General features: G+C 37.3%; 1 protein-coding gene across 2 annotated transcripts; it reads right to left on the bottom strand.

The window, feature by feature from the left end:
- Nucleotides 1-1,578: 1,578 nt before the first annotated feature.
- Nucleotides 1,579-7,916, bottom strand: LOC104228748 (protein ALTERED PHOSPHATE STARVATION RESPONSE 1). 2 transcript variants are annotated; one of them, XM_009781274.2, is made up of 5 exons: nt 6,310-7,916; nt 6,104-6,178; nt 4,413-4,618; nt 2,618-2,841; nt 1,579-2,440 (listed from the first exon to the last, which is right to left on the bottom strand). In XM_009781274.2, the coding sequence occupies exons 1-5, from the start codon at nt 7,274-7,276 to the stop codon at nt 1,774-1,776; spliced, it is 2,139 nt and encodes a 712-aa protein (XP_009779576.1). In that variant the 5' UTR covers nt 7,277-7,916; the 3' UTR covers nt 1,579-1,773. The 2 variants fall into 2 exon arrangements, with proteins under 2 accessions (XP_009779576.1, XP_009779575.1); XM_009781273.2 differs by having other exon boundaries at nt 6,101-6,178.
- Between the last annotated feature and the right edge of the window lie 3,145 nt (nt 7,917-11,061).

An 11,061-nucleotide genomic window follows, 5' to 3' on the forward strand; every position in this document is an offset into this window, starting at 1 on the left:
AACAAGTTTTTAAAGGAGAAATTGATGTACTACTCTGCATTAAATAAACATGGAATAAGTGATCTGAAGGAGCTGTTTACACTTTGCATATCTGTTTTCACTATGATTCTAGTGTGGAATATGCCATGTGTAAGCTTTTCAGCTACATTATCTTGATAGAGATGCAAATGCCTACAGGAGAAACTCTTTGCATTTAATTTTGGCCTTTGACCATTTGAGCTTATTCAAATTTCTATTGCTGGACTTTCTTTGTTCAACTCCACATGATTATGCAGATGCTGTGGTAGATGGTGTAACATTGACCTCGACAAGAGCAATAACGTCTAGTTGGATAAAAACAAGCTAAACGATTGAATTAAATACCTGATCGTATGACATAAAGTGGTCATATCATAAATTTATTCCTGTTGAGTTATTTCTTACTAACTTATGTTAGCACCATGAGATAACTAGCTAGTAATCAGTGACAGAGCCGGGATTTTTATTAAGGGGAGTCAAAATATAAAGAAACGAACTTACCAAGAAGTCAAGGGGTGTCATTATATAGTATTTATACATATTTTTTTTTTAAAATACTGAGGTAAACAATGTAATTTTTCGACGAAGGGGTGTAGGTTGACATCCTTGGGGGCATGTGGCTCCGTCACTGCTAGTAATAGTAATGATTTCCGTGAAAGTAGTCAAATGCACAGCTATAGTGAACGATTAATAGTGAATCTCTTGAATACTGAAGTGGATGCATTAAATGTCAACTTAACAAGAGATGAGACGTTATACCAGAGCTGGAAGGAGACAAGTGTACGAGAGACTTTTGAGGAAAATCAGTAACTTCCCTTCATTGTGTAGTTTTCAAAGTTCGTGTAACTCATAAAGACAATAACTACTATCACGGCTCCATCACAAATGAGTTAGGATTATATGAATTCTTAGATCCCATTTAAACCACAACAACCATCATCCACACAAGTGGGGTCCGAGAGGATACTGTAAGAGTAGAGAGATTGCTTCTGATACACCTATGGCTCAAGCAAAGCACCATCATAGCTTTTTTCGATCCTGGGACCTGTCAGTTGTGGGCCCACCACCTTATACAAAATAAAGATTTAAAAAAAATATTAGAAGTTCTCAAAATTTCCTATTAGCTTATAAGAGTCTGTCATAGATTTAAAAGACTCCTAGAAAATACATGACTTGAAGTAAATGCACTAACATGACTAAACACAACTAATTGATATCACATATAAACACTGTTTTTCTTGATGTGGCTTTGTTCATTACTATAATTTTAGGTCTACTTCATCCCCATTGAACATCTTCACTAACCGCAATTTCACACCTATGAACAAAGTATCTTGAAATCGGCACAAGACATAATTAAACCATTTCAAGAGGTCTTCGCTCATTATTTCCAAATTCCAATGTGTGCTACTTGCACCTTTATGTGATCGTTTTTAATCTAGTATGATTGCACATCCATCTTTAGTATCCACATCTCTGCTCTGCTTTATTCATCTAGTGGATGTGCTGGACTTTAACCTCCCAACATTAACTCCCATATAACGTTGCTGGACGTATGAATATTCTAATGCAACTCATAAATAGATCGGATATTTAATGATTAAACAGATTGCTGAGTGCAATTTCCAATTAAACCAAGATTGTTATATAGTAACCTAATTTTCACCAAAAGGAGAAGGGATAACCTTTATCATTCTTGATGTACAAAAATATACTTTCATAACTTTAAAAGTAAAAGTAATGCCAACTATGCAATCATATACTAAAAGCTCTTGGTGGTGGCCGGTAGTTCAAATATGCATTTCGAGCTGTATCACATTTCTGCCTGATATCTTCACACATCTTCAAAGAAGCCTCCGAAAACTTGGTCAGACGGTCCAGAACCCTAGTTAAACTGGAGTGTATGCAATTCAAATTAGATGACTTCTCATCGTTCTTCTCTTCATCTTTAGCCTCCGATTCCTCATTCCCTGTATCAGGAGCAGTTTCTTTCTTTTGCAGTTCCTCAGACTGGTGTCCAACAGACTGCCGTAGGTCATACAAGAAGTCTTTGATGGCATCACTAAGTTCTTCCGAAGGCAGAGATTTTATCCCAGCTGACCAGTCGCGGCAAAGCACAAATATTGGTGGGGCCAGAACTCTTCGAGGGGAAAATGCTCTTCTGGCTTTGGTTCGCTCACGTGGATGCAAGATGCAGTTTTGCAGCCAGCTGTTAAGAGCTTCCACATATAATGTATGGCTATTAATCCAGTCGGCAAAACTCAAGCCAAAACACTCTACTTCATCCTGCAGCTGACTCATAATCTGCTTTTGAGTGTCACCCTGAGGGCTTGAGGCCGAAGCTTTAGCATGGTATGCTAGGGAGATGGTTATATACTGGGCATGATGGCATTCAAGCATTGCTCTCCACATTCTGATCAATCTGCAAGGAGACCAGATATTATGAATCAAATAGTAAATATAATAGTACACATACAACGCACGTGCATGGACAGATGGCCCAAGAAATGAGGTTTAAATAAATAAGTTCCTCAAATTAAAGATGTCCAATAGCAGGATAAACCTAAAAAAACTGTCATTCTTAGTTCTTAGTTCTTACCCTTGGATAAGTTCCAAAAGTTGAGGCAGCAACTCCTCATCCCTCATTTTCTCTATCCGCTTTGATATTGAATCAACAGAATAAAGAGCCACCCTGATGCGCGAATGGAGATCTTTCACCACTGCCCGTGTTTTGTCGATTATTTGGGTGCTAACATCTTTGGCAAATTGATGTCTAAGTTGGTTACACTTCCGATCATACTCTCTCCTGATTGACTCAATTGCCTACAGATAAAAGCGGAATGGCAGCAAATGAGCTTTGAAATACACATGAAAAAGAGAGCTTAACATAGTCTATTAAACAAAGGATAAAAAAATAACTTATTATCTTCAAAATACTACAAAAATGACATGCCTTCCTCTGCACTCCATGTTGTGCGGACTCTTCAAAATCCTTGCCGAACCCGTGTTGACACAACATGGATGTGGATGTGGGATCCATATCGGATTTGGTCAACTTACCTTGGGTACTTTCACTACCTTCTATGACCGAGAAGAGTGTGTGTGTGTGTGTGTGTGTATATATAGAGAGCGCGCATGAGAATGCTTTTATAGGTGAGATATCTTATGACTAAAATATTGGTGGTTACAAAGAATGAAAATTTGTTAGTTTTAATTCAATAACTTTAACTAATCAAAATATTTTTTTTTTGATAAGAAACTTTAACTAATCGAAATATATACTTTATATGTCGTAATATATAGTTATTGGCCATATCCGGCAACCGTATCCCCACTCGGATGCACCCCTATAGGATACCCGAACCCGAGTCCGAGCAACATAGTCTATACTTCATCTTCATTTCCCCAACATTCAAGAACAATGATGAGGTGTGAAGCACAACAAAGCCATGGAAGGTCCAGATACCGAAATGAAAATGCATCTTATCAATGCAAGTATCCATACTAAAAGACACTTGAATCCACACTGCTCTTTGACTGGTCGCTACACCAGTGAGAATTCGAGTAAATGAAGCTCCTAACAAGAACAGCTTCTGAAAGAAGTATTTTGCAGTCTAAAGAAAACTGTAAACTGACCTTATTAAGAAAAGAAAAGGGGGGGGGGGAGTGGGATTCTTTTGAAACTGCACTTCCACAGCAACTAATAAACCCCAGCAGGGAGATACATTAGGACATCATTGAGGAGACAAAAAGAGTGGACTTCTATATAATTGAAGCTCTCAACGATAATGGATGTATTTTAACCATTATGAAGGGTGAGGGTAGGAGACTGGATAAAAGAAACTTGCTCAATCACCTCAAGGAAAAGTTGGAAGGCAAGGTGTTTAAGTGCAAAGCCTGTCGTCGTCAGCAAGAGACTTGAAGTGCAATAAAGTGTTCAGTGTATATAATGTGAATGATTAATATAGAAGGCCCACATGAAGTATTGTGGTCATCAATAAAAGGAAGTTCTTTTTGAACTCTCTTGTAAACATAGGGTAGTCAAACTGGATCACTCTGGAGAACGTTGTTCCTATTAAGGAATTCCTATAAATAGGCTACATTTGTGTAGTTTAGGATGGCCATTGGGAAGAGATATACTCAGCTTCCTAAATGAAAGAGTATTTTCACGCCACCTGATTTAGCTACTAAAATTATCTTTAATCTCAAATTCAGATGTATTTTACTCTATAAACCAAATTCAGCAACAATTCCTTGGAGTCTGCTTCTTGATATCTAAATATTCAGCTCTTATTTATATTTGAGTCACTTGAGCTGTAAATTCAAGCTCCCCGAGCTTGTCCTGTGCCAATGTCATCTAAAATAAACAGGACACTCAAGTTTAAGATCAGTACCTTCACTTCATCATAAAGTTTCCTCTCCCATGCATAAACTCTGTCGAGGGTGGATGAGTGGCTTCCAGCGATCATGCAAAAATCTTCAACAAAATCACTCCCACTATCATCATTGTCATCCTTACTATTTAGAGGATTCCTCGATGAAGATGATCTTGAGGATGTGGTCCTCTTCCAGGTAATCACCTTTGTTACATGTTCTGCTTCTGCATAGCACTTGAGAATCAGAACAGCAATGAACACGCAAAATGAGTAGCAGATACTTGATCAGCTATAGTATAAACGCAAATGATTTTTGTGAAAATGACCTGTTGCTAGCAAATTCATGGACTACAACCCAGCCTGAATCACATAATTGTAACTCTATAATCAATTTTGTCTAACATCACTCCAAACAACTTTGATACTTACTTATGCTTTCAGTTCCATTAATAGGAAGATGTGATTTAACTCCTATATTCATTGGATTTCTTGAATTGTGAACATTTTAGTCTTGACTTGAATGTACGTTAAAAATCTTCCATTTTGTGACGCCCCAAACTGTCTGACACCATTCTATTAATAATTGTTTAAACTTTCACAAGTTTTAAGAATTCAAATCACTTAACCAATCAAAATTTGTAAGTTGATATGATATTTTCCATTGACTAACTTTAGCTATTCACAGATCAAATTAACATCTTAAACTCCATACACCATCAAAGGTTAAGATTAATAAAAAAAAGAACTCCATGAGTCAAAGTCATGGCCATCACACGTTGTAACCTAGGACCTCAGTAATCTTCTCTGAGTTAACCAAAAACTAAAAGTTACGGGCGTCAAAAAGAAGAAACTCCATGAGTCAAAGTCATGGCCATCACCTCTGCATTCCCCAATCTCTACCATCTGCTCACAACTCTCTTCATCCCTCCCCCACAGCTTTCACTGTATTTGTTTTCTCAACGTTTTGTTCTCTCTCTTCTCACCTCTCTTATCCTGTATATATAGTCACACATTTCTCCTGCTTCCATTATTATTATTTTCTTCCTTCCTATTTCAATCATTTCTATACCCCTTTGTTCCTTCAATATGATATACACACCAGCTTTCCACCCAAACTTGACAATGCCCACTCCACCTACCCAAAACCCCAGCTAGCTAAAAGAAGAGGACAAGAATTATGTAGGAAGAAGACTCAACTATGACTTAAAATGACCTTGAAAGAACAAATAGCCACTGTCAAAACAATTGTGGTAGATGCATGTGCTGCAAAGTTTCCTACTGGACCTCCTTTGCTAAATTTGTCAACATTCAGACTTAAAACACCACTTCATAAATATTAAGTTTTGAAGTGTTCCAAAAGTTTAATATCAACCATTTGCTTCAAGCTCAAAAAATTGCAAAAACTATTTTGTTCATATTAAAAGCAACTGATTTCCAGCAAAAAAAGCCTATAATACTCAATCTTTAAGCCTCAGAAGTTACATGTCGATGTGATAATCTCAGTAACGCTAAGCCTTCATGAAGTAAACCCAAGTTTATTACCAGAGAAGTAATACAAGTAAATCCGCAAACTCTGCAAGCTAAAACCTGAACTTAGATTTACGTTTCATCTTTTGAGGTTCTTGTAATGTGTAACGAAATAACTAAATTGGCAACTTTTAAATGAAAATGAAGACACGACTCATTAATCCCCTCAAGGAGTTTACCACCAGACATGCTTGCACCCGTTCTTCTGCAGCAAATTGGGCCCATGGAAGACAAATAGGTTGACACTGATGATTTTCCTGAAGAAGGAATTATTAGAACTTGACCATAGATAAGCAAACACATTTGAATTTCAGTAGGTAAAAGATGCAAAAACCAAAGTTAGGAATAAGAACATTTTTCAATGTCTCTAAGAGATTAATTTAGTTACCTTTGGCCTCAGAATACCCAACTCGGATTTTGTTAGCTTCGAGCATTCTTGAAATCTCTTTCCCGGATTCAGATGCTCTAAAGAATCGATGCTCAATGTCCTTTATGCTAGAAAGAAAATCTTTGGCCCTATGAGTTATGAACTCTGAAGGATCCTCTCTTTCGTCCACTAAAGACTTGTCTCCCCTTGAACCAGATAATGTTTTACTAACCGAGCCATTCGCTTTCTGCTCACTGCTCATATTCTTGGCCTCACCATCAACTACTTGCTGACTATTGTTCTCACCCTTCTGAGGCATAACTGAACTAGAATCATGAAACTCCAATTTACCATTACTTCTAGCCTCTGATTTAGGTGTCAAGAACTCTTCTTGAATCCCATTATCACCATCATCATTATCTTTTTCATCAAAGTTGAGTTGCCTACCATTATGTTGTGTGACAAACCTAAAGCTATCATTATCAGTAGGGTCAAAAAAATCCCAAGAACCTGAATCTGGAGGTGGTGGAGGAGGTAGTGGGGTAGAGAAATCGACATCATCTACAACATACATATTGTTTCTTGAAGGTGGACTCAACCTAACAGTAACAGCAGTAGGTCCAGAAGAAGACCTCATATAACTCAACCTAGTAGCAATAACAGGAGTTGGTGAAAGGGGGCTACCATTTAACACAGGGGAATCTGAAACCCCACCAATGTGAGATGGTGAAGGTGATGGATATGAAGAATGTGAAGGGGTTTTATCAAGCTCAGTAGCTGAAGCTGTTGACAAAGATGATTCTATTAAAACTTCAGCTTCAGCATATCTCCTAAGAGCAATGCCTATATGCCTTAAAGATTGAACATATGAAACATGTGCAGCTGCTAATGCATACCTTGAATCAACTGCTTGCTTTATAAATCTTTTCCTTTCTTTGCATAATCTTAGAGCTTCACTCCTCTCTGATTTTGAGCTTGTTGCACCCATTTTTTATACAAAAAAAAAAAAAATTCACAACACCCACTTCACAAAATTGAACCTTTTTACCATCCTCAGTACAGAAAATGTAGATTTTTCCCGAAAACACTAAAACCCTTCTTTAATCAAATGTGGCCCAAAACAGATTTTGGAAAAAGGGTAAACACCTTTCTTCAGTCTTCAGATTTTACCAAAAGGTCCTTATAAAACCCTAAACTTAACTTGGAAAACAGATTAAACCTTTATACGTAGAGAAGCAAAGAGAGCAGAGTCATTCAAGAAACGACTGAAACCCCAGAAATCGGAAAAGACCATATATTTGTGTTTAAAAAGTTGAAGAAAAGCTAAAACAGAGTGAAAAGAGGCAATGCTGAGAAGAGAGAGTTAAAAGAAAAAGAAAAATCTGTAAGCCCATAAAAAGGCAACCTGAATAGATTGGAAAATCAAATGAAAACGATTAGCAGCGCATTTCAGTTCAACTTTTTAAGTAAGTGTACAGAAGGGGCCATAATGAAATGATGAGAAAAAATAGGGAGAGAAGAAGAAGAGGAAGAAGAAGAAAGGAGGGAATCTTGTACAGTTGATGCATTAGCCTTGGAATGCGTGCGTGAATGCCACTTTACCTTCATATTTTTCGAGTTTCGACCAAATAATTAACAAGGTTCAATAATGTTTGTTCTTATGGTCATTTACACTCCTTTATAAATTGAGTTTAACAGCTTGTTTGTTTGGTTGATTGTAATCCGTTTATTTGTGTCTGTTACTTTAAATATAATATTTATTGTGATTATCACTTAAAGTTTATGTATCGTATCGTTAAATGTATTGTTACGTAACGAAAATATCACTTTATGGAACGATCGATTTGGTGTGATCGCGTCATTCTCTTATTATTTTCTCTCATTTTGCCCTTCCATATTATTAAATAATCTTATTTTATCCTTTAACCTACCATTTTATATAATAATTCTACTTCGTACCTTACTTTATTTTAATAATATTGCAAGTTTATTTTTTATATTTTTAGATACAATCTATCCAAACATTATATACATCAAAAGGATACAGTATAATCTAATACAATACTATACGATACTTTATGAAACGATACATAATGTCACACCTCCTTTTTACGCACCCGCGAGGGTGCAAGGGAGTTTTTCCAATTAAAGGACAATCGAGACGGGATTGGTTTAATTATTTCAGAGTCGCCACTTGGGAGATTTAGGGTGTCCCAAGTCACCAATTTTAATCCCGAATCTAGGAAAAGAATGACTCTATATTACAGTCTGCGTACCAGAAATCCGGATAAGGAATTCTGTTAACCCGGGAGAAGGTGTTAGGCATTCCCGAGTTCCGTGGTTCTAGCACGGTCGCTCAACTGTTATATTCGGCTTATTTATCTGATTTTAAATACAATTATGAACCATGTGCAAATTTTATCTTTTAACCGCTTTTGTCATTATTATTATTTTTACGAGAATTGCAACGTCGTGAAAACATATCTCGAACCACGTTACATCAATGTACCCGTGGTTATTGATATATCTCGACTCGGTTGAGATTTGGATTTGGGTCACATAAATGTGCACCCGAATTAAGGAAAATAAATTGTTAAAGGTGCGCCTAAAGCAACTAGCGTCTTGTTATTTTGGGGGAAAGTCGTAAAAATTCGTTAAACGGCATATCCCGAATCCTAAATACTTTAATATATACATACATCTAGAGGGCCCCGCAGCTTTGTACATTTTGTTTGTCGAGGCTCGTCTCGTTCTATTTTTAAAAGGAATTTGCGGCGTCATGGACATGCATCTCGAACCACGTCACAATCAATGTACCCGTGATTAGAAACACATTTCGAATCCGTCGAGATTTGGATTTGGGTCACATAAATGCACACCCGAATTTAAGAAGGTAAAATTATTAAATACGCGCTTAAAGAGGCTATCGCGTTATTATTCCGGGAGGGTCGTGAGATTTGCTAAACGACCCACCTTAGGGACTGAATGCTTCAACATATATATATTTAACAAGGGCCCCGCAATTTGTGCGTTTTTCTTTATTTTTTTGTCGAGGCTCATCTCGTCCTTATTTTAAAAGGATATCCTATAGCAACTACGTTTCTTGTTGCGTTTGTCTCTACTAATTGAAAACAGTAGATAGCCCTAGTTAATTACATGCTTGCAAGTTATCTATACAGAATTCCGAGTGCTTGCACAAAATCAGAAGCACGGCCACGTACACAGTCGGCCGAGCAAAAATTAAGGGCCCAAATCCAGCCCATGCGTGATGGACCAGACCTGGGCCATTGTTTGTTCGATGCAGGCCTGCTTGGTCTGTTTCGACCCGGGCTCGACCTTCGTGAGGTTGAGATTGCAGTCTCCGTGTTCTTTGTCTTAAAACATGGTTTACCAGTTATATGAAGCAGTTTATCAGAAAGGAAAGAACTTAACTAGTAGAGTACGATTTTCATGCTTGGCCTACATTAAAGGACATACTACAAAGTAAAACTAAGTCTAAGATACAACCTATTTCATTGGGAATATTTTCACCTATCAGCATACATATATAAACTATCATTCAGCTAATCTATATTGATATACACTGGGCATACAGGCTACTTCTATTGTCAACACAGGAATGAAAATTATTATACAGTACATGATATCTAATGTAACAATCTATGTATGAAAGTCAACTTCAGGTCTTTTCTTTTTGTATTCATGCTCAATTTTCCAATTACATTTGACAGTGTATTGGTTGTGTACCTGGTATAGAGAACAAAAGAAGGAAAAATCAGTTGAGTGGCACACAGCAGGCACAGCAGCAGCAGGTAATCAACACAACACAGCAACAAACAAAGCAGCCACAATGATGAAGCTCAGCGAGTGATCGAGCAATGAACAGACTATCCCAGAAAAAAATAGAGTAGAAACAACAACCCAGAGTGTTGAATGTAACAGCAATCCAGTAATCCCAATAACCCCAAAAGCTCAACAAATAACCAATACAGTTCCGATAATCAAAAACTCAAACCAACAGTACACAGAAAGCTCAGTGTAGTAACAATCACATCAGAAGAACACAGACTTCTCTTAATGGAACAAATAACAATCCTAGTGAGGATAACCAACTTGGTTTCTTTGTGCATTTTTTGGACAGTGTTCAGTTACAGTATTTCTGGGAATTTCTTTCTGTTTTTTTTTCAGTTTTCTTCAACTCACAAGACCTCTCTCAAGACTAAAATTTCCAGCCTTTCTCTTCCTCCCCTTTTTAAGTTCTGAAATAGCCTATTTATAAGCCAAACAACCAGTGCAGTCAAGCTGTCTGGATTCTGCCCTTTGCAGACTGCCCATACCCTTTAAACCCCATGCCTAAGCATTTTTTTGATGCCAGCCATTTGTTCCCCACGCCTGGCTTATTCCTTTTGTTCAAGAGTATGGGTTCATTTAAGTATTCATTTTAAACCTCATACTCTTGTGTCTTGTTCCCCATTGGCATTAGTTTAATCCTAAATTAGTACCCTACTTGTCAGCTCATTTAAACTAAGTTTTTTTGTTCTTTTCAAATCCCAGACTACCCCTGTTAGCCCTTGATTATTACTGTCCTGCCTCACTGCAGTATCAGGGCCTTTTGAACTTCTGGAAGTCCAAATTCAAGACTGCCCTAGCCTGATTCTTTTCATTGTTTACAATGCAGTTATAGGCTAAACTTAGGCAATGTCGAGCATCCAATTATCAATCAACAGGTTCGTTCACTTTGTACGAATTAGAATATTTGGACATTCAGTCGTA

This window comes from Nicotiana sylvestris, chromosome 5 (genome assembly GCF_000393655.2).
Source record: "Nicotiana sylvestris chromosome 5, ASM39365v2, whole genome shotgun sequence".
In the NCBI taxonomy this organism is placed as follows: domain Eukaryota; kingdom Viridiplantae; phylum Streptophyta; class Magnoliopsida; order Solanales; family Solanaceae; genus Nicotiana; species Nicotiana sylvestris.